Source organism: Syngnathus typhle, linkage group LG5, assembly GCF_033458585.1.
Source record: "Syngnathus typhle isolate RoL2023-S1 ecotype Sweden linkage group LG5, RoL_Styp_1.0, whole genome shotgun sequence".
Classification (NCBI taxonomy): domain Eukaryota; kingdom Metazoa; phylum Chordata; class Actinopteri; order Syngnathiformes; family Syngnathidae; genus Syngnathus; species Syngnathus typhle.
The window spans coordinates 17,785,001-17,806,917 of NC_083742.1; the positions used below are offsets into that span (position 1 = coordinate 17,785,001).

The following is a 21,917-nucleotide window of genomic DNA, read 5'->3' on the forward strand; positions in this document are numbered from 1 at the left end:
TCCGTTGCCGGCAGGATTCGAACCTGCGAGGGGACACCCCAATGGATTTCAAGTCCATCGCCTTAACCACTCGGCCACGACAACACGCTTAGAATTGTACTGGCATTACTTTCTCTGGACCGGGTCCAGAACCAGGATTCGCTCCATCTTTGGAAAATGGCAGTCTTTTTGTGTTCTCACTCAATATTTTGTGTACCAGATGCTGAGTGAATGGACATGGCTGCAAGGGAGCAACAGCTTCTCCAGAGATCTCTCTTAAGACTTGCTGCCACTGTGTGGATATCAGGGCAAAATACACATTGATGCACTCTTCAAGGAGAAGCATGCAGAATTGTCTCTCGGTAGGCCCCAGGTCAAAGATGTTCACTGTGATTATGAAAGTGGCTCGCTAATTTTGTAGGCTTTGGCAAGTGACACTTGCACTTGCAGGGTCACGGATGAGTTTTAAGTGAAAATTTCAACTGAACAGGATCACCTCAGGGAAACTGCTTATTCCATAACTAGCTTGGTGTCAAAAGTTGCACTGTTGAATTTGTTCCTCTCCATCTATTGGTCCTAAAGAGAAAGAGAGGTGTCCATGTACTGTAATGTCCCATCATACATTGACATCGATATCATTAAGAATTTTCTACCTTGACATTTTTTCCTGTTAATGTACAAAAGCAAACAGTCATCATTTTGTTGATATTTTGTTTATTCCACTGATGAAATAAAAAGTCAGTTTGACATTTTTAACTTTTGACTTCTTATATAAAGCTCAACACACACAGATCAAGCGAAATGTTGACTGTTTGGAGTCTGAAGAGGTTTAGAACATACACACAACCGACCTTTCCGCCACTCAGGTGAAATGGAGTTCAAGGTGCTCACTTGGACAAAACATTTTTATTGCACTGTTTGATAGTCCGGTGTTTGGCAAAGTGGCAGGAAAAGTATGAAAAGTTCCCTCTTTCCTTAAAAAAAAAAACAAAAATTGAAAATTAATCAGATATTAGATAGTTTTTCAGGAAAAAAAAAAAAAATCACTTTGTGTCATTTCCAACTCAGATTCAACACAGCAGTTAACTTGGCATAAATCATTGAGCCATCAAAACAAAGTAGCCACAACCTTCCTTCTTATGTTGTATTCTAATAGCACAAAGTAAGCAGCGTGTTACTGAACTAGCAATCTGGTTTAACGGTATTGCATTGCTGGTTGGACCTTGGAGGCATCGTCCTAATTGGCCTCTTTCATTTTCTTCCTTTTCCTCCTTCTGCTTTTCTTCTCGTCACCTTCACGCATCCAACTCGAAGCCCATCCCCATCTTGTGTCCGCCGCCGTTGAGGCTCTTCCCGTCAATGAGCGCCGAGAGCGTTAGCTTGATTCCTGCGGGGAAAAGCGCAGATGAACTCGGAAATCGGGGCATCGACATCCAGAATTATTTAAAACAAACCTGGCCTGAGGGTTTGTGTGTATCCTACTCCAACAAGGCAGGCGTTGTTGACTTTGGCCTGTACGGAGAACACGACACATCCTGAGTGACCGGAAGCGTCACGCAATGACATCATCGTTATGTCCCACAATTGTCGTTCCTTACAGAAAGGGAGGCGTCCTTATCCAGCTGGTATTTAGCTCCCACTCCAAAGAGTGTATTGTTGCTTCCGGCCGTCCAGGCTAGGTGGACGGCAGTTTCTGTTTTGCTGTTCACCTTTTGGTAAATCGAGCCGGTAAACTCTGTACTGTCGTTGCTGCAATAGGCAAAGCAGAATTTGCTTTGTTGACCAGAAGGTAACTAGATGTGGTCATTTTCCCCCCCCACCACCATATAACGTGGCGCAACACTCACACGCTGGTGTGTAGCTGGAAGTCGGAGGCCTTGTATCCCAGAGCAAAGTTGTTCATGGTGAGCTGGGACTTGGTGGTATCGAACGCCACCTGGTAGCCCGCCAGCCAGTTCTGGTAGCCCAGCACGGCCGCGCTGTGAACGGTGGTGCCGGCGGCCATGTCGAACGCCAGGTCGCAACCTATGTTGACAAACTCCCGCTTGTAGGCCGTCTTCAGTTTCCCGCTCTTTTTGCTAAAGGCAAAGCGTTGGATTGGAACTTCTTTGAACATACTACAAAATGCAACAACAACAAAAAATATTTTCAATACCCTGTGTTCGGTACAAATGAGGCGTCCAGACCGAGCTTCAAACCCTTTGCCAGCTGCAGAGCAGAGAAGAAGTTAGAATTTGATCGTAGCGATACTTGAAAGGCCATTTGATGGCACCTGGTCCTCAAGGGTGACTTCTGTGGCCAGAGTCTTGTCCGTGTTCCATTTCTGGTTGAAGCTGAGGCCCAGCTCGCTGACTTTGTACTTGGCCTCCAAGTGGCCGCCCGACCTGCCCGTGTTGGTGTTGCTGGAGCCTGAGGTGGCAAACTCCTGTGAGACAAAAGAAAAACATTGGAACCTTACCCAATTGTTCGGGGAAGACAACACATTTCCATACGGCGCCAACTATATACCAGCCGCCTTTAGTGAGTCGTAAAAAAATACCAAAATGAAAAGTTGATTTAAAAGGTTTAAGAGCATGGTCTAAAAGGAATCAAACACGTATGAAGGAGCCACTAGTTTCTTACCATCTGATATGGACATCCGGTGAAGAAAGAAAAGAGAAAGGACAACATTAGATGTGGAAAATGGAAGGGACAACAACCACATGGACAAATGTTTAGAGATTTGTTCATTCAGAGGAGGCACTCACAAACCATCATCAAATTTCATTTCTTGTAGGTTTAAGGACCAAATGACACAATCATATTGTCCATATAATGTCAAGATCAAGAGAACAGGCTTAATTCTTTTTTTTAAACAAGTTTCACTTTAGAGCACAGTAAGTATTTTTCACATGCAAACAAAATGGTAGAAAATGAGATGAAAGTCTATAAATGATTTGCAGCAAATCCAAACAGGACATGATGTAAAAGTACTTACAACACCATTCTGGGACTTGGTCTTCACATCAAGTTTCAGAATTCCATAACCTGGTCACGATGAGGAAGGAATGATGAGCACATCAAAACTAGGTAAGAAATCAGATGTTACTTGAAAACGAGTTATGAAATGTTTTTTTTTTTTTTTACCATAACCCTTGTTGAAGATGTCTTTGGCAGACTTCCCCAAGTCTGCATATGCAGGAGGGACGGCCATTGCGTCTGAGAAGAAACACATGCAAGTAAGGCATGCAGTCATAACAATAGACATCTTTCATGTAGGCTGCAAAAAAAAAAAAAGAGCAGATGGAGGAGCCTTCTTTTTTGGAACACACATGGAAACGTCATAAATTGGACGCCGTCTGTTTCCAGGTATTGTTATGCAACCTCAAGTTGTCCATCTCATTTGTATTAACGATAAACTGTTCTCGAGCAAATATTTGCTTACTAACAGTGTGAGTGTGCACAAAGGAATAGGCAAGAGCCTGGCCATCTGGAGGAGAGGCCTGCGCCCATCATGAAGGTGACGTATGGCGGTCCTCCTCCCACACTTGATGACCATGGGGCATGGCTGTTAGCAGCCTGTTTGCTAATGGGATAATAATAAGTGGTGAAACCACTGAGCTAAAACATTAACTCGTTGGCATGGTTACACCTGCATCCAAAGACAATATATGAGAACTAGCTAGCTACAATCTATCAACAAACCTCCTTCGTTTTGTTTTAAGGGCGATAAAGCAACAAAATAATCCGGAGGTACATAGAACAATACAAAAGTAAGAAAATAAATTGCATTTTATACTGTGCAACATACCAGCACGGCTTAAAGCCAGTCTGGGAACATTCCGGTCGTTGATGCGGTAAGCTAACGTGGTCATGTGAGGCGATGTCTGCAAGTATGGGGAAAATGATGTGTACAAATCGAGCATTTCGTGTGGCGTTAAGAGAATAACACAACTACCGTATTTTCCGCCCTATAAGGCGCACCTAGAAACCTAAAATTTTCTCAAAAACCAACAGTGCGCCTCATAGTCCGGTGCGCCTTATATATGGACCAAATTCCTAAATTTAAACTGGCCCAAAGCATTGTGTCATGAAATCAATCATAAGTGGCCCGCTGAAGACGATGAATCATGACTCAAAAAGACTATGGATCATTATTTTATGATTATAAAGTAATTTGTTCCGTCTGAAGTTGAAATAAAAAAGATAAAATGGAGAATGATTTGATTTGGATTAAAAATCTGACATGATGCATTAATGGTGCGCCTTATAGTCCGGTGCGCCTTATATAAGGATAAAGTTTTAAAATGGGCCATTCATTGAAGGTGCGCCTTATAGTCCGGTGCGCCTTATAGGCCGGAAAATACGGTAATTCAAAATGCCATTTGAAAAAAACTGTTCTCCCCTCCCAAAACAGAATTGAAACCACTGCTCCATTCACCCTATAAAAAGTGCCATATTGGGTTAGTTCTGTTCAAATCAAATAAAAAAAAAAAAGAAAATCTTCTCTGCTATCTCATCACTCGCGAGCTCTCTCAGTGCAGTGCATTTTTACTTGATAAAGAATCGTTCCTACGACAGACGTGCTGGCATTTAGCAGATTTGTGAGCAAGCATCATCATCGCTTCTTTCACTTCCTTTCCCTGCTTTCATAACCGACGAGTTCTTCCATCCAAATATTCTCAGCTGGATATTTTAGGACCCTGATGATTCTGGCGTCTGTCCCTGCACTCACCGAGTCCCTTGGGCTCATGATGACATGCAGCGGCATGGTTTTTCTTCCCTGCCTTGTCCTGCTGCGTCGTACGGCCCTTTCCTTTCTTCACCATTGCCTCTTTGGAGGAGGAACAACAGATCAATCCTTTGCTCTCTTTTCATTGCAAAACATATACGGTATATATTTTTTGCAACTTTTCCTGAGCTTTAGCAAGTGTTTGTTGTTGCAGCTGCAGTCCGTGGCCTATTGCATGATCGCGCGGGGGTCAATATTGCAAAGTACTTTGGGCGTGATAAGACCGTGAGATAACAGTGAAAAATAATGACAATGGAATGTTTCGGAGGTTGTACAATTCCATCAAGCTTTTTCAACAAACGCCTTGTCATTTCTGACATGTTGAACATCCATGTTTTGCAAATGTCTGTTGACCCCCTAAACGTCATCCATTTTGTAAAGCAGAGTTTGTCATCAGCTTTAATTGATTCACCCATGTTTAACTTAAAGAACGTCCACACAGCTGACACAGTATCGGCATCATGGGATCAGAGCATTTTTATGCGTACTACGACAGACATACCTAATTGTTCATCGATACGTGCCGTGCCATTGGTTGATACCCTGCCACTCACCCTAACCAGTAAGCTCCTTCACTAGACTGCTCACCAGAAGATCGCACGATACATACAAATAAAGAACCATTCACACACACTAATAAACACCTATGGATGAATTATTCTTGAACCTAAATGGGATGCTTTTAACATTGTTCACCACAAAGAGGAATTATGAGATAGTCTGGTGGCCCCTCCCACCTCATCATTTCAGGCTGCTCTAAATTTAGTGCCTATGAGAACCTGACACTGACACACATGGGGAAAAAAAAAAAAGAGCCCTCCAGGTTCAGTGTTACTAAACCGCGGAAAAGACTGAAACGTCCTTCTGTGTGTTTCTATTGTAGCGTCATGCTCCATCTGACCCTCGTGTGCTATCTGTTGTAATTCCTACTTGACAGGGCTCAAAGGTCAACAAGATGCTGATAAATAATGGAAATGAGTAGCTCACAGTCACACACACACACACACACACACACAGCAAGATGGTGAAATCTTGGATCCAAAGACACAGTTAAGTGGCTTCATGTGCATTTGCTATTTCAACCCCCGAGGGGACAAGCGGTACAGACAATGGATAGATGGCATGATAATACTCAAATAGTTTGGAAAATTCAATTAGTTGTATATTGTAAAAAAAATAAGACATCATAAAATAATTGACAATCAAGCAATAAAAAATAAATAATTGAATAAGTATAATTAATTACAATTAAAAATAAAGCAACATTTACTTCCTTGCAAAAAATACAAATATAACATATAAAATTTTAATAAATATAAAACGGTATAATTTATACCTAAAACTATATAATAAACAACTTTATACGTATTTTTGTGCATGTGTATAATTGTAAAAAAAAAAAAAAAAAAAACTCTTGTATAATAATATACTAAAATGCATTCTGCACATAAATTTAACTATACATACTGAAAACAAATATAAACGTTCACATTAGGTGCCAAATGTGTGTAGCATACATAAAGGAGGAACGTGTGCGCGTTAGATAAGGTTTAGCACAGTTAAATTACACTAAAAGCTTGCTTATCAAGTGCCTAACATTCTAACCACGGTAAATTACATCACTGTCAATCTCTTTGCATGTGAGAAATATAACCCTTTTTATTATGAGTGATCATTTCTGCAGCAAACTTACAAATGTATGGGGGTGGTGGGAGTGTCAAGAGATAACATACCCCCACTGTGCACGTAGCCATTGACCTTTCTGTCTTTGGACAAGTGAAAAATAGCTTTTAAGGACAATATGGAGGCTAAAATTATTTAGAGTGGTGGATGTCAATAGACAGATAACAAATAGCAGGATGCCTTAACAAAGTGATATATTACAGAGCAGCTAGATGTCCGAACCAGACCAGTTTTGACAGTAAAAAAAAAAAAAAAAACGCGTGCAATGCAAAACGTGGGAACGCACGCAACTTTCAAGTGGTATGGAATTATTGTGTGCTTACCTTTAAATGCTGGCGATGTGTGCTGACTGCAGAGTTTGACAAGGCGGCTACGGTGGGACAAGGAGAAGGCTCAGGGCAACGCGCATGCGCACGCGAGACCTCTGCTGTGGGCGTCGCCATTGTGTCATTGACATTGTGGCTAAAGATGGAATTTGTAAAGCGATTTGTTACGGCCAAAGCTGTTGTGAAAGTGCTGTATAAACATTTATTGAATTCTACTGTATTTTATACATCATTTGTCAAGTAGGGGATTATAATTGTTATTATTAATCAATATTTCATTCTTTTTTATTCGTTCGAAAAGGCTTATAAGAAACGAAAACAATCCAATTCCGCACAGTGACGTAAAATAATCTCTGTGATGTCATTTTTACTAAATAATGACTTCATATGCTATCCATGACGTCATTAAAAAAATCCAACTTCTGCGTTATTTAAAGTATTTCAACTAAAATGTTATTGTGTTCAATGAGAAATAGCATGGATGCTCTATTTCCCATTTTGATTTTTCGGTTCTTTTTTATCTGCGTGGATTCCGATCTTCACCGCTGGAGGGCAGCAGTGAGTTAATTTCTATAACGAGAATACACAACATATTAAATGCTGCCAAGTTCCAACAAATTGAGTCCAAAATACCGATGAATAAGTCTAACGTATTGTAACTATAGCTGGAGGACTTATATGACGCAATTAATAAGGAACTCGCAGACAACCATTAGTGCCAAACAAACAGCTGCAAAACAAGACACATATTTAAAGCAAGTCACATCTCATCCTACTTACTGAGTTTTTGCTCAACATTATTTGCGTGATTAATACAAACCTCGGTGAATACAAACTCCTTGCTTTTGTTTCTTTTATAGCCCTTCGTACAGCGAAGCCGTTGCCATGGTGATAAGACTAACCAACGTCATCAAGCTGCGTGGCTCACGTTAATCCTGCGCTCGACAATAACATTGCGGTAAAGATACTTCTAAGCGCACTTCCGCCCAACAAAACCATCAACGTTTATGATTTATATTTATCGTATTTTCTGTGTTGTTTGCCGGAATTCACGTGCATGATCTTGTTGTTGTTTTTTTAATGGACATTATAGTACAGGTCTTCAATGTGCGAAGGGCCATCATCAATATGTGGACCAATCCCACCAGACCCATCGCTATTTCCCCAGTACTACCAAAGACCTGCTTCAGGTTGGATGCACTCACACGGATGGATGGATGGATGGATGGATGGATGGATGGATGGATGGATGGATGGATGGATGGATGGATGGATGGATGGATGGATGGATGGATGGATGGATGGATGGATGGATGGATGGATGGATGGATGGAGAAAAGAGTAGCTTGGTGGAACTTATGTGAATACTGATGGAACTTTGTTTTTCCAGCACTGGGGCGCTTAGAGGGAAACAAACATGGTACATCGACCCTGTTGCCGGGGCCTCTTGCTCCAGATCCTGTTCTGCACCCTGACTACTACAACAACTGCGCTTCTGCACGACGTCCACGCATCAACGCCAACGCTTCCCACATTTGGGAGCGAGGGCAAAGAGGCGTCATAAGGGAACTCCTGAAAGTCGAATGTTTTCCTACCACGGAGATAAGCAAACCAAGTAAGCCCCACTCACTGACCTTTGGTTTGATTGCTGCCCACTACTTCCAGTATCTTTTGTCCCTCAGAAATGCGGGAGTTAAACTTTCACAAAGACAACGTGCGGCGACTTCGGGAAATCCAGAAACGTTGCAAAGTGGAAGCTGAGAGGGCTCGTTCCGTTCCGGTCAAAGCTCTGTGGACTTCAACTAAATACCGCAATGTCCAATCCAAATTCATGGTTGATTTACAGGTGACGACTTACAGGTTCTGTTCAAAAGCTACGACAGCACCCTCCATCTTTCTTCTATCCCACTTCTCCTCACTACTATATACTTGATGCACTATATCAATTCAGCCTTTTTGTTTTGTGCAGGTTACCAGTCCAGCTGTGAAACCAGAGTGTCAAAACTTTCTAAAGGGTCACTCCAAAAATAAAGTACCACCAAGACCACAGTCCACCCCTGCTGCTGGGACCTTGCATCACTCTCACACTGCTAAACAGGACAAGAATTTGCAAGTAAGGAAAGCGAATCATTTAGATCACTGGGAAAGAGATGTTCATGTCAATAAATTCCAATATAATAGAAATCATGATTGTTGTTTTCATTACTTTGGCTGGTAAAATTAAGCTTGTGTATATTAAATACAGAGGTAAAGACAGCTCTACCAAAATGACCTAAACCTGGATTTTTTTTTTTTTTTTTTTTAATTCCTGCCTGTAGCACTGTGTGATAAATGGTAATCGTGTATTCATTTGCAGGTGAAAGGCCAGATCATCGATTTCATCAAGTACAACGCACGGGCTGCAAGACAGACGATGCAAAGGTCCCAATCGCTGACAAACCTCCAGGACAAAACGGTGCCCAGCGCTATCAAGGGCCAGGTGCCTCACTAGTGAGTCATGTTCGAGAAGAAGAATCAACCAAGCGGTCACACTATCTCATGACCTTTTCTTCTACACCACACAGCATAGAGGAGAGGAAGAAGCAGTGTCTTAAAGAGGAGGAGGAGGAGAGGAGGAAGAAACTTATTCCACCTGTTCCTGTTGGTCACACCTTAATGGCTGACAGCGAAAGGCAGCAAACTCTGAAGACACTGCAAGAGCGTAAGGTTTTTCTTCTATAAGTTTTTTAAAATAAACTTAAATGGGTTTGAAGCATACAAACATATTCAGTCATTCACAAATTTTTTTTTTCTTTCCACAGGCCATCACACCCTGGTGACGGAGCTGCTGTTGCTTCCTCTCAAAGCAGACAATCTGAGCGTTCGCTCGCGCCGCGCTCGTCTCGATAATAGACTTTCAGAGTTGGAGGAAGCCATCAAAATCTTTTCCAGAGATAAAGTTTACGTCAAAACAAATTCCTAACGCCTAAAGAGAACATCCGCTTGTTGATTTTGACTTGACTGTTAAATTATGCCACATTACACTGGATCCTGTAAGCTATAGTATAATGATAGGGTTTGAAAAGTGTATCCTTTTTTTTAATCCTAAAATGTGGCAAATTATGTCCGTCACAGAAGGACAAAAATATCCATATTGGTACTGGATCTTATGATCTTGTTGAGAGTAATGCAATCTCATATATTTAAAGAATGACTACTGCAAACATTTGTGGTAAATATTGTATAGCCATTAGGTTAATCTAAGACTAATTAAATTCTAACAATACTGTTGCTAAACTTCTTTCATTTTCATTTGTCTTACGTGAATATTTATTTGATAAAGAGCTAGTTATAGTATTGTGGACTCGTATGGTGGCTGAGCTCTTCAGATCATGAAAGGTTACAAATTGGAAAAAAAAACAGTTTAATTTCAATTTGAAATTTTTTTCTTTATTTTCTACGAAGATTTTTATCAGCAATAAACTGTTGTTCACTTTGTATCAAAAGCACTGACATAATAAAGTGATTTTGAAGTTATTTTTACTATGAATCAAAACATTTTTAATTACTATTTTATTGTTATATTTATTACCTTTATGAATTTTTTTAAACGAACCCTAATTAACGCGGCAGCACACGTCATCACCTAAGCCCCGCCCACTCTATGTATCTCCCCCCCGCCCTCCGATTGTTTCAGTCATTGTCCATGTAGCCTGCGTGCTAGCCATAAAGTAGCGCTCTAAATATACATTAAATGTGTTACACGCGCATCTAAACTCGTTGGAATTACAACCAAACGTTTGAAAAGTTGACGATTCAGCCATGAGCAAGCGAAAAGCTCCACAAGAATCTTTAAACGAGGGAATAACAGACTTCCTTGTGGGTATGTGAGATCGAAAAGCTAATCGGCAAACTATGCTAACGCTAGCCACGCTGACGTTTTGTGTTTCTTGGGTATGAAAAACGTTTGCATGCAACTTGCATGAAATCTGGAGAGATTGAAATAAAGGCCAAAATTAGATCGTAAACGGGTCTGGTTTTCCTTTCGAGACATGTTTTAAACGCCCCATTTAAAGGGACAGATTAGTGTACCTACTAGGCATTAAATGGTTAAGTAAATTAAGTAATGGTAAATTAATACTCTCTTAATCTTGTGTTTCTAGAGCTGGCCAACTACGAGAAGAACGTCAATAGGGCAATTCACAAGTACAACGCTTACAGGTAATATAATAATGAAGATCATGAATGGAGGATTTATTTTGGATTGGTTTTCAATCTTTTTTTATTTTAGGAAAGCAGCCTCAACAATTGCCAAATACCCCCAAAAGATTAAAAATGGCGAAGAAGCCAAGAAACTGGTAGGTGCAGCCAAAAGGGATGTTGCGACATCATTAGCAGCATTTGTGATGTTTAAAACGGTATCTCTAGCATGATAGATTATTTATAGAATGTCTGCATCATGATGTCCTCTCCATTCTAGTTTTCACGTTGCTACGAATGTATTTACAGGATGGCGTTGGAGCTAAAATAGCTGAGAAGATTGACGAGTACCTCCAAACGGGAACCCTACGGAAATTGGAAAAGGTATTCATTGTGTTTCAATACAATAACTATCACAGACAGATGTTTCTTTATTTCTTTTTTTACGCTTCAGATTCGAAATGATGACACCAGCTCTTCTATTAATTTTCTCACACGAGTCACTGGAATCGGGTATGTTTTAGAAATGACTTGAATACAATGAGAACAAATCAAATAGTCACAAATTGCTTTTCTCTGGTGTCCACCTTAGCCCGGCTGCAGCCAGGAAATTTTTCGAAGAAGGCGTGAAGAGTCTTGAAGGTTGGTTGAGCAAGTAACTTACTCCAAACATCTATTTCAGATTCTTGCTTGTTGTGTGTTCATTTCCTTTTGCTTTTTGTGTGTTTAGATTTGAAAAATATAGAACACAAGCTTAATCATCATCAGCAGATTGGGCTCAAGTAAGTTTGCTGATTTATTAGCCAACTAGGCTTCAATCTAAAAGTTGCCAAATGGATCCTTTAATCCTGTTCAGGTATTTTGAGGAGTTTGAGAAAAGGATTCCAAGAGCTGAAATGGAAAAGATGGAGGTGAGGTGGGGTGTTAGCGGGTCCTCCAATAAAATCATTTGAACATTAATATGATATTGATTGCAACGATGACAATGGAAATGATTTGAGTTGATGTTCTCCAAAATGATTTGGACTTTTGGGGGACTAATCAAGTTCTCAAGGCAAGAAAACAAATGTGCTCTTGTGCAGGCACTTATCCTAGAAGAGTTGACAAAGATTAACGGTGACTACATCGGAACAATCTGCGGAAGTTACAGGAGAGGTAAAAATGTCGCCCCTGCTTTTGACACACTGTCGATTCTGAGCCCCCCCCCCCCCCCCCCGTTTGAAATTTGCAGGCGCCACATCGAGCGGTGATATTGATATCTTGCTGACCCACCCAGACTTCACCTCTCAGACCGAGAAGCAAGTAAGCCTGTTCTCCAAATGCTAAAGGTGCTGACATGTAAGTTTATTGTTAAAAACTTGTTCTTCAGCCAAAGCTCCTCCACGCCGTGGTGGAACATTTGGAGTCCGTCGGCTTCGTGACCGACACTCTCTCCAAAGGGGACTCCAAGTTCATGGTGAGCCGCTTGGTCTCCTTCGCACGTTCTGCGTCGTGTACACGCAAATCAAATCTATTGGCTCTTGTTTTTCGCAGGGAGTGTGTCAGCTGCAAAAAGGAGATGAAGATGAGGAAGAATATCTTCACAGGCGCATTGATATCAGGTGCTACAATTATTTATAATCCCCTCCCTTGTGTATTTTTTGATATAATTAACCCGGTCCTCTTCCCACTACCTCAAGGTTGATCCCCAAGGACCAGTACTACTGTGGTGTTCTGTATTTCACCGGGAGTGATATCTTCAATAAAAACATGAGAACTCACGCTTTGGAGAAGGGCTTCACACTCAATGAATACACCATACGACCACTTGGGGTCACTGGTGAGTCTTGAAAAAAAAAAAACCTCGAAAGTTGAATGCCCCATTATGTAATGTAATAAATTGTCAAATATTTATTACTAAAAATGTTATTCCACAATATTGTACTTTGTAAAAACAAAAACAAAAAAAGCAGTCACGACATATTTAAATCGAATGTAAATAATGACACTTGGCTGTTCCCTCTGGGGGCCATGTAATACAGACATGGAGAACCCAATGAAGAAAAGTTTCCAAAACCATTTGACAAGCAATTGTTCCTCTTTGTTGCTTTATTGTAGGTGTGGCAGGGGAGCCTCTATTGGTGGAAAGTGAGAAAGATATTTTTGATTATATCCACTACAAATACAAGGAGCCAAAGGATCGCAGCGAATAAAGACAAAGAAGGCTTTTAAATCTAGAAAATGGACTATTGTGACACATCCGCCAGCATGCATAGGTGTGTGTCTGTGTGGTGTGTGTCTGTGTGTGCGCGCGTGTGTGTGAAGACCTCCTCCAGTCCTCATCATAATTTTTGTGCCCCGGCAGTACACAGTACAATATGTTTTGTTGTCATCAAGGTTTAGCAAAAGAGCTGCGTGAATATTTGAAATGGTGCTGTAGAATTAAATTGGGTGAGGACATGACAAACCGTTTTTTTGTTTTAAATTGTAAATGCTTAAAGTATTGCTTGTGATGATTATGTACTACAGTGGGGTTTTGATTAACTTGTGTGTGTGTGTTTTTAATGAATTACTGGCTATTGTAGGTAAAACAATCATATAAGAAATTTTCATTTCTCAAGATCATTTTCTTTTGACCAACATGTTTTGTGGACTCAGGAAAGTCTTGCAGGGCTACAAAATAAAGACATGGGAGAAAAAAATGAAATTATTTTTACGAGTTACATTGTACTGTTACTGATGAGAAAAGTGTTGAAATGACTAATAGTGTGTATATATATATATATATATATATATATATATATATATATATATATATATATAACATTTCTAAATATAACTCCGTGATTTTACTCGTAATTAAGAACTTCAAAGGAGCAAGCCATGCTTAACTTCAATTTATATTCCTGACGAAACTACATCAGTTGTCGTTGAAGACGAGCTCATGGTTTCCCTGGCAACGGTAGGCCGCAAGGCATGACGGTCTGAAATAAAATGCAAGGAGAAAGACCAGAGAGACGGCCCGCTGTCAGCCAATCACGTCACCGATTGCCCGGACATCAGCCAATAAGCTTGACGCAGCCTCAGCGCCCTAGAACCACACACCCACATTACTGTCTTGTGCATCACTTCGCACGAGTTGGACGCTCCTGGACGGCCTTTCGGTGTAAATCTAATCGAGCACCAAACAAGAGACTAGTAAGTTCATTTAAGAAAATTAACCGTGGTTGCTTATAAGAGTCATACGTTTGAACGAAGTGTGCGTGGGGGTTTGTTTTCATTTACAAAATCTTCTGCACAGCTTGATGTCGCGGTACAATCAACAGCTCGCCCATTTTAGCATGTGCAGCAGCTACCTTTCCTCCAACTATTGCTTCTTTTAAAAAAAATGTCGACATCCCAAACGATATACTCGGGTTACTATTAACATGCTGCTTTGGGTGTCGTGTGTGCATCTGATGCATGAACGCGCCTTAGGCGTCAACAAGGTCAGCTACGTAGAGTGTTCCCCCCCCCCCCCCCCCCGTTTGTTTTGTTTAAGACAATAAAAAAAGTTAAATGGCGCTCTGGCGTCTCCATAGAAACAACTGAGCGCGCGCATCCACTCACACCGCCAATGGTGGAAGTTATGCAATCCAAGTGGAAATAGCACGTCCAAATATCCCCGTGTCTTTATGTAACGACAAATTGGTCAGTGACACTAAAATGAAGTCACGCATTAATGTGTTTTTTTTTTTGCATTCATCTCCCAGGGCGACCATGGGTGATCGAAAAGCAGTAATCAAGAATGCTGACATGTCCGAAGACATGCAGCAGGATGCTGTGGAGTGTGCCACCCAGGCCCTGGAGAAGTACAACATCGAGAAGGACATCGCTGCCTATATCAAGAAGGTATCAAACTCAGACCAAGGCGGCATTAACCCACCTAAGGCTTGTGAGCAGTTTAAGGCTGCCTGATATGTTAATGCAATAAACTTAAATGTCAGAAATTGGAATGATCAAATTTAGATGGGCTTCATATGATTGACGCTGACATGTCAAAGGTAACAATATGTTAATTTGAGAGAAGCGGCATACTGTGATTTGAGTAAAAGTCTCAATTTGTTACGAGTAAGAATTGGAAGTTGTGATGTAATTTACTCACACTTGACTTACCATGATGTAATGCAGATTTGTTGGCACCATGCATAAAAACAATACTTTAATTTCAGCCAGCCTGACGCTCGGAGATACCGACAGCTCAATAATGAAATGGATCAAATTTTAAAGGCTAAAAAGTCCCCAAATAGTTCTATTGTCCCATAAATCACAGGTTCTTTGTAGTGCAAAGTAGCCATGCTCATTTAGTCGGAAAATATGGCAAGATTTAAGTGCACCGGTTGTGCTTTGTCGTCTTCTTCTTGACAGGAGTTTGACAAGAAATACAACCCGACCTGGCACTGCATCGTGGGAAGGAACTTTGGCAGCTACGTGACTCACGAGACCAAACATTTCATCTACTTCTACTTGGGCCAGGTGGCCATCCTGCTCTTCAAATCTGGCTAAGAGCTCACTCAACATTGTAACACACACAATTACAACTATGACAGTTATTGACTCAACAAAGGCATCCATTCCAAGGTGTGGCTGAGGACGCTGCCTTTTTGTGCTTTCTACTTTTTTGTTCTGAGGATTAAACTAATGTGGCCATCTAAAAACAAAACAAACATGTATTTATTTTTGTCTGTTACATTTAAATGTCTTTTTTTAAATGATATGATGCTCCGCATTCAGTGCCTGTTCAGTGTGTACTTTTAAATTATTAATCAGTTAATGATTTAAAATGTAAAATAAATGTCCAGACAGAGTGGCTGTGTATGATCAACTTTTATTAACGCACTTAGAAAACCAGCTTGTGGGGAAACATGCCGTTTGACAAGGCAAAGGTACCACGCAAGTATCCTCTGAGCTGCGGAACTTTCTTGATAAGTGGCAAGAGCTGGGAGTCAACAGCCTTCTGATCCTCCTTCCTCTGATCGGACAACTCGTATTTCTACACACGGGAGAAAATGTCATTAGCAATCAGTCCACAAGTTCTTGGAACAAACCAGACCCCAGCAGGGTTAATTTACCTCCTTCTCTGTGTCAAAAATCTCCCCCTCCTGGTGACGGGGTCTCCTCAGCCTCTTCTTCTTGAAGTAAACGTCATTGAGCGTTTCGGGGATTTTCATCTCGGTGATGTCCACTTTCGTGGTGGTGGCAATGACAAACTTCTGATGAGCCCTGCGCAGGGGGACTCTGTTCAAGACGTGGGGGCCTGAAACAAATGAGGGGAGCAATTAGTGGTTGTACACCTGTAATTCAAAACTAACGCTACAAACGGAGGACGTACCGGTGACGAGCAGCAGACCGCTTCCGAGCTGCTTTAGGAAAACCACACGCTGCAAGAAGCAAGAGAAAAATCCTTTATTTGGGATATTCATTTGCTACTTAATGACACAAATGATAGTCTAAAAAAAGTGGCCGACTAAGTGGCACGGCATGTATTCAGAAATCCTACCTTCCCACGATGACGCCCAGTGAGCAGGATGAGGACAGTGCCCGGCTTGATGGAGGAGCGCAGCCTCCTTCTATGCTGGCAGAAAGGCTTTATACCATGGCTCTGCAACTTGCGGGGGACGTCCTCGGTGGGGTAGTACCGGGGCTGGAAAAAGATCCACGTTAGCCAAAGCCAGGAAGTCGTCGAAACTCAGTATATTAATGTCCTCATCTTAACTGTATGTAACTTTATACACCAGTACTTTTTAAGCGTGTTGCTAACAAGTCAGATGTCTGTCTACATAAAAATAAAAAAAGGAATCGCTCAGGTATGGCTTAAATACAGGTGCCATTTGAGAAGTTCTGGTGCAGTGTGTAGTCCATACCATCTTGCGCAGCCTGACAACACGTGTGCCTCCATTCTTGTCACCGCCAACGGTCTTGACAATTGTGGTTTTGGGTCGGGGTTTGAGCTTCTTCTCCACCTTGATAGCGAGACACGTTAGTGTCATTCATTCACCGTTTGGCGGCAGGGATTCACGTCGACGGCCCCCCCCCCCCTCACCTTAGTCTCGGTCATCTTGGTCTTCCTCTTGTACATTGCCCGGCGAGCGTACATCGCCGAACGGGAGTAACGGCCGATGCCCCGGGCAATCTCCGGGTTACGGCTCTTGTGCGGCTTCCTCGCTGGCTTGGCATCAGCCGGCTTTGCGTCTCCCTCTGCCATCTGACAAAGGTAACACACAGTTGTCTACACGTTTAGAATAAAAACGACTAGTTAAAAAAAAAGACTTCTCTCTCTCCATTACCGTAATGCTACCACTATAGAAATGACGACTTGCCCAAGCCACGCTAATGAGCAAGCCGCGGTATCTTCAAATTTAGCTGCTAGCCGCAAAGTAGCGACTATAAATGACACAAAACCTTCTATTGGATCTATGGACGACACGTGTATGTTTAATAAACCAAAGACTGAACGACACCAAGCACTGTCGACACGTTTCTGTTAGCCACTTGTCCAACGTGTAGCTGTGTAGCTGTTAGCTGGCGGCCTTTGGCTACCGATGGCTTTAGCTGAATATTCTCATCATCATGGCGTATGAACGAGTAATATCAACATGCGGCGCATCCTCTAAGATCATAGATTCATTATGTCGTCTTTAAATGGCATAGCATTGCTTCGTTAACGTCGATTAGGATGGATTTTATTCGTATAGTCACACGAATGCGATGAAGCCTTACCTTGGCTAAAAAGAAAAGAGCGACATCCGGGTAAGTGACGGATATAGCAACGCAGCGTGATGACGTAGTTATTAAGCGTTTCTGGTCTTTGTAGTTTTACCTGTAAACGAGGACTTTTAAAAATGATTCAGGAAAAGTTGTTGGTCATGGAAGAATAATTGTGCCAACAGTTTTAATTTAAATCTAAAATTATCATTTAATGTTGATATTAAATGATGATTGAAATGATCATAAATGAATAATGATATTGTGGATGAAATTAAAATTTGTAGAAAAACCTTCGACCCCAATTTTAGTGAAATAAAAACCTGGCATTGTGTAATACACATGTAAAGAAGTGACGCAGATTTGCTTTTCTTTTGTGATCAAGCGTATGTTTATTTGTATTTATCTGACTTTTCTACAGCTTGTTCTTACACCACGTGTACCGTAACCTTTCCCCCGCTATTCTGCATTAACATTTCTATTTAGAAAAAAAAAAAAAAAAGAATGAGCTCGTGTGGTAAAAAAAAAAAAGGTTTTTTTTTTTTTTTCTTTCCCTCAACCATTTCATAATTTCAATATGTCGAGCTTTCGAACTTGGATAGATCACAAAAGATACTTCCAAAATGTAATTTATTTCGATCAATTAACAAAATATGAGATGTCAAGTACAAATGATTGATGGAAATACATGGCAAATGTATATTATTTATACATAAGCATGCCATGTATGGATTTTAATGTGAGAAATTGCCCATAATAGTTATGTGATGAACGTATTAAAGGAAGGCAACACTGGACTGCAACATATATCATACATTATTTTTCTCAAAGACAATAGACTGATGTTGCAAATGGTTAACAGAAAACCACAACCTTGATAGTAAGTCTCAATCAATCATTCATTGATGCTTAGAAATAAAAATGCATTGTGGTGTGTATAGTATAGGCAGCATTTGTATGAATGTGATCATGTGACTGAATCATTTTGGCTTTCCTCTTCTTAGCGATTCTGGAGCAAACTCAGCACTTTTCAAGGACAATGGCGATTCCTTGACCGCCTCCGATGCAAGCCGATCCCACGGCGTACTTGCCGCCTCGTCGCCTGCCGCCAAAAAAAACCCCAAATAAATCATTCAAGGCCAGATGAAATAACTCCCAACGACAGCGCATATTGGCATGACCATGCTACCTGAGCTCATGAACCAGGTGAGCGGTGATGCGAGCCCCCGAAGCTCCCAGGGGATGTCCGATGGCGATAGCGCCTCCGTTGACGTTGCTTTTTTCTGGGTCTAGTCCAAGGGCCTTGCACACGGCCAGGTACTGGGCGGCGAAGGCCTCGTTCACCTGTGCGATAAGCGCTGCTAGCTTGCGTTTCTCATGACTTACCAAAGCAATATGCTAACCTCAGCGGCTAATTTTAGCAAGGGAAAAGCATGGCAACAATATACTGACCTCCACTAAATCCATGTCACTGAGTGACAGTCCTGCTTTTTTGAGCACTTCGGTAATGGCTGGAACTGGGCCTGCGTCATTAAAACCGTTTTACTAGCTTCTTTATTCTTATTTCAAACAAACAGTGTAACAGTTAGCACCACTCACCAATTCCCATGATACTCGGGTCGCAGCCAGACACATGATAGGCCACAATTCTGGCCAGCGGAGTGAGCTTGTGTTGACCGAGCGCATCCTCGCTGGCAATCACCACGGCGGCAGCGCCGTCTGACACGCCCTAAGGAGCAGCAGCGTATTTCATCTCAAACAAACATCATCTTTTTGTAGGGTTGAGGTCTTGGTGAGGACTGACCGAAGCATTAGCAGCAGTAACGGCGCCTCCCTTCTTGAAGACGGTTGGCAGTTTGGCCATCTGTTCCATTGTGGTCTGAGGACGAGGGTGTTCATCCTGAGCCATGGACACCTTGCCTTTCTTTGCTTTCACGTCAATAGGAGCAATTTCTGCATTGTAGTGGCCAGCCTCATGAGCTGAGGGGGGGGGAAAAAATTATGGATTTGAACATTTGTGTGCATGTGAATTGGCAGCCTGCAGGCTTCTCTAACCTGCTTTCCACCTTTGCTGCGTCTGGTATGCGTAATTGTCGCAATCCTCTCTTGTGATTTTGTATTTCTCTGCCAGGTTTTCTGCCGTGATGCCCATCGGGATTTTTACGTGGAGATCGGTCAAACCTGCCCACAAAGTGTCCTCCAGCTGTCAATCAAGGAACAAGTAAGCTTTATTATAAAAAAATTTCAAAAAAGTGGCATAAAATGACTTATCAAACCTTGAGATCGAATCCAAACTTTGTACCGAATCGGATATTGCGTACAGCGTAGGGAGCTTGGCTCATGCTCTCCGAACCACCGCATAGTACCACCTCAGAGTCTTTCACACAAATCTCCTAAAAACACACATGGAACCACAATGGGGTTTTTTTATACCCTGGGAAAAAAATGAATTGGGTTGTGTGGGTTACAAGTCACATGACTGGTGGCAAAAGTTTTGAAATGATTTATTTTAGTCCAATTTTGTTACATCATAAAAACATTGCATGTGAGCAGGGTGTGTGTAGATTTTCAATATGTGCGGGTAATGGACGGAAATCTTTTGATTCTTATGAACATTGTGAACAAGTCAATTGATTCAGTAGTTCAAATAAAATGACATACATATTTATTAAAATTATTTTAATATATTTTTTGGGGAGATGTTAATTTGGGGCTTATAAACAATATAATTTAACTGTAGATAACTTTGTAGTCTGTATGCACAAATGTACAACGTACCGTAGACATGGACAAAATTACATCGTTTGATTTTTTTTTTCAAATCAAAACATTATTTTCATGCATGCCAAGGTTTAGTGGTTATGCAAATCACTCATTTGTTTGTGTAAATATGTGTAATGAAGTATCCAGAGAGAGTAATTATGCAAAAACACAGTTTAGTCATTTCAGCCTAAGGTGTGTTCTGGAGTCGCTCTCACCTGAGCCCCATTGATGATAGACTGGAAACCAGATCCACACAGCCTATTGACAGTGAGAGCCGGGACCGGGATGGGAACTCCGCACCTGAGACCAACATGGCGTGCGATGTAGGGAGCGTCTGCTGAGCTCTAAAAAGAATTGAAACATTGCATTCCAATTGAACGCGGTTAGAATCTGGAGGGGTTAAATACGTACCTGCATGACGTTCCCCATGATGACGCTGTCAATGAGCTCGGGAGCCACGCCCCCTGCAGCAAGGGCCGCCTTGGCCGCATGCTCAGCCAAGTCCGTTGCACTGTGGTCCTTCAGAACGCCGCCGTAGGTGCCGAACGGAGTGCGCTTGGCGGCTACAATGAATACACCTGGGAAGCAAAGTTTCAATCAATCTGTTTTACAATAAACAAGATCAGACTTAAACATTATAGTCAGGTCTTGGTGGGTTGGAGTCCCAAATGTTTTCAATGTCACCCTTCTCCAACACACCTGATTCAAAGGACAGTTGAATCAGTGGGGATGGAAGAGGGAACAGAGTTTAGCACCAGGAACTATTTAGGGTAGGTACAGTAATCATTTATTATTCTAATGTTGTTTTTTTTGGTGGGGGGTGGGGGGGGGGGGTGTTAAATGGGGACATTTTTAAGGTAAAGTTGATGTTTAATAATCTCTGGTGAGACTATTTAGGTTTGTGTTCCACAACTTTTTTAATATACTGTCTTCTTGAGGTGACCTCAACTTTCAACATAACGAATCTGACCAAAAGAGAAACCAATCCAACAATATATATCAATCCCCACATCTTTATGGACATCGTGTATTAAATCACGACACAAAATTGTCAAACAAAGCCTTAATTTCATGCCCAGAAATTCAGACCCGCTGATCCCATTGACTTAATATTGAAGCTTATTTACCTCTGAGCAGTGCCATGACGACAAATGGACAGTCCAAATTATTCGGATATAAACTTTTGCCTTTGATGTTCTGCTGGAACCTTCAACTATTGTTGTGGGTGCCCAGAAGCCTTAGGCAGTGCGACCTTTCACCTACAAAAAAGTGAACCGGCCAGCGAGTCAAAGATAGACATCGTCGAGTCTACGTACATACCGGTGGAATGTAGCAGCACAGCTAAGCGACATCTTGCGTGGATGACATCTTGGCGGGGGCAATCTTCCATTCAAAGGCAATGTTTAGAGATATATTGTTAAATTATTTTACTCTTTAGGTCAAGACGGCAAGGATGTTTTTGAATATATATTCAGTCAAAGTTTTACATACAT

At 41.5% G+C, this 21,917-nt stretch overlaps 7 protein-coding genes and 1 non-coding gene across 14 annotated transcripts in view; 4 read left to right on the forward strand and 4 right to left on the reverse strand.

Annotated features, from left to right (window-relative positions):
* ikbkb (inhibitor of nuclear factor kappa B kinase subunit beta) overlaps window positions 1-735 on the forward strand; it is a 14,830-nt gene extending 14,095 nt beyond the window's left edge. For all 3 annotated transcript variants that reach the window (XM_061279101.1, XM_061279099.1, XM_061279098.1), the window contains one exon: window positions 200-735. In XM_061279101.1, coding sequence (XP_061135085.1) covers window positions 200-259 — 60 coding nt within the window. In that variant the 3' untranslated portion in view covers window positions 260-735. The remainder of the gene's footprint in view (window positions 1-199) is intronic.
* On the reverse strand, window positions 3-84 carry trnas-uga (transfer RNA serine (anticodon UGA)). Its single transcript has one exon. It is a non-coding gene; the product is annotated as a tRNA-Ser (tRNA).
* vdac3 (voltage-dependent anion channel 3) lies at window positions 677-6,891 on the reverse strand. 4 transcript variants are annotated; one of them, XM_061279230.1, is made up of 10 exons: window positions 6,757-6,891; window positions 3,770-3,845; window positions 3,106-3,177; window positions 2,957-3,006; window positions 2,252-2,404; window positions 2,135-2,187; window positions 1,827-2,057; window positions 1,578-1,728; window positions 1,434-1,491; window positions 677-1,366 (listed from the first exon to the last, which is right to left on the reverse strand). In XM_061279230.1, the coding sequence occupies exons 1-10, from the start codon at window positions 6,874-6,876 to the stop codon at window positions 1,275-1,277; spliced, it is 1,056 nt and encodes a 351-aa protein (XP_061135214.1). In that variant the 5' UTR covers window positions 6,877-6,891; the 3' UTR covers window positions 677-1,274. The 4 variants fall into 4 exon arrangements, with proteins under 4 accessions (XP_061135214.1, XP_061135216.1, XP_061135218.1 ...); XM_061279232.1 differs by lacking the exon at window positions 3,770-3,845 and having other exon boundaries at window positions 6,757-6,862; XM_061279234.1 differs by lacking the exons at window positions 3,770-3,845; window positions 6,757-6,891 and adding an exon at window positions 4,694-4,802.
* A 55-nt stretch (window positions 6,892-6,946) lies between these two features.
* enkd1 (enkurin domain containing 1) lies at window positions 6,947-10,240 on the forward strand. Of its 2 annotated transcripts, none has more exons than XM_061279235.1 (8): window positions 6,947-7,717; window positions 7,853-7,949; window positions 8,150-8,374; window positions 8,442-8,605; window positions 8,729-8,872; window positions 9,116-9,249; window positions 9,324-9,460; window positions 9,561-10,240. In XM_061279235.1, the coding sequence occupies exons 2-8, from the start codon at window positions 7,865-7,867 to the stop codon at window positions 9,719-9,721; spliced, it is 1,050 nt and encodes a 349-aa protein (XP_061135219.1). In that variant the 5' UTR covers window positions 6,947-7,717; window positions 7,853-7,864; the 3' UTR covers window positions 9,722-10,240. The 2 variants fall into 2 exon arrangements, with proteins under 2 accessions (XP_061135219.1, XP_061135220.1); XM_061279236.1 differs by having other exon boundaries at window positions 7,858-7,949.
* A 173-nt stretch (window positions 10,241-10,413) lies between these two features.
* On the forward strand, window positions 10,414-13,627 carry polb (polymerase (DNA directed), beta). The gene is made up of 14 exons (XM_061279241.1): window positions 10,414-10,621; window positions 10,902-10,959; window positions 11,030-11,096; window positions 11,248-11,322; window positions 11,393-11,451; window positions 11,531-11,580; window positions 11,669-11,720; window positions 11,795-11,849; window positions 12,021-12,093; window positions 12,170-12,240; window positions 12,308-12,394; window positions 12,472-12,539; window positions 12,618-12,757; window positions 13,036-13,627. Exons 1-14 carry the CDS (start codon window positions 10,561-10,563, stop codon window positions 13,128-13,130), a joined length of 1,011 nt encoding a protein of 336 aa, XP_061135225.1. The 5' UTR covers window positions 10,414-10,560; the 3' UTR covers window positions 13,131-13,627.
* A 351-nt stretch (window positions 13,628-13,978) lies between these two features.
* dynll1 (dynein, light chain, LC8-type 1) lies at window positions 13,979-15,764 on the forward strand. The gene is made up of 3 exons (XM_061279291.1): window positions 13,979-14,115; window positions 14,670-14,808; window positions 15,325-15,764. Exons 2-3 carry the CDS (start codon window positions 14,677-14,679, stop codon window positions 15,460-15,462), a joined length of 270 nt encoding a protein of 89 aa, XP_061135275.1. The 5' UTR covers window positions 13,979-14,115; window positions 14,670-14,676; the 3' UTR covers window positions 15,463-15,764.
* Window positions 15,765-17,189, reverse strand: rpl6 (ribosomal protein L6). The gene is made up of 6 exons (XM_061279263.1): window positions 17,000-17,189; window positions 16,821-16,919; window positions 16,457-16,600; window positions 16,289-16,337; window positions 16,029-16,213; window positions 15,765-15,949 (listed from the first exon to the last, which is right to left on the reverse strand). Exons 1-6 carry the CDS (start codon window positions 17,159-17,161, stop codon window positions 15,797-15,799), a joined length of 792 nt encoding a protein of 263 aa, XP_061135247.1. The 5' UTR covers window positions 17,162-17,189; the 3' UTR covers window positions 15,765-15,796.
* A 1,085-nt stretch (window positions 17,190-18,274) lies between these two features.
* On the reverse strand, window positions 18,275-21,725 carry acaa2 (acetyl-CoA acyltransferase 2). The gene is made up of 10 exons (XM_061279210.1): window positions 21,552-21,725; window positions 20,836-21,002; window positions 20,640-20,768; window positions 19,938-20,054; window positions 19,717-19,864; window positions 19,466-19,641; window positions 19,261-19,390; window positions 19,114-19,184; window positions 18,851-19,005; window positions 18,275-18,763 (listed from the first exon to the last, which is right to left on the reverse strand). The coding sequence occupies exons 1-10, from the start codon at window positions 21,565-21,567 to the stop codon at window positions 18,682-18,684; spliced, it is 1,191 nt and encodes a 396-aa protein (XP_061135194.1). The 5' UTR covers window positions 21,568-21,725; the 3' UTR covers window positions 18,275-18,681.
* Between the last annotated feature and the right edge of the window lie 192 nt (window positions 21,726-21,917).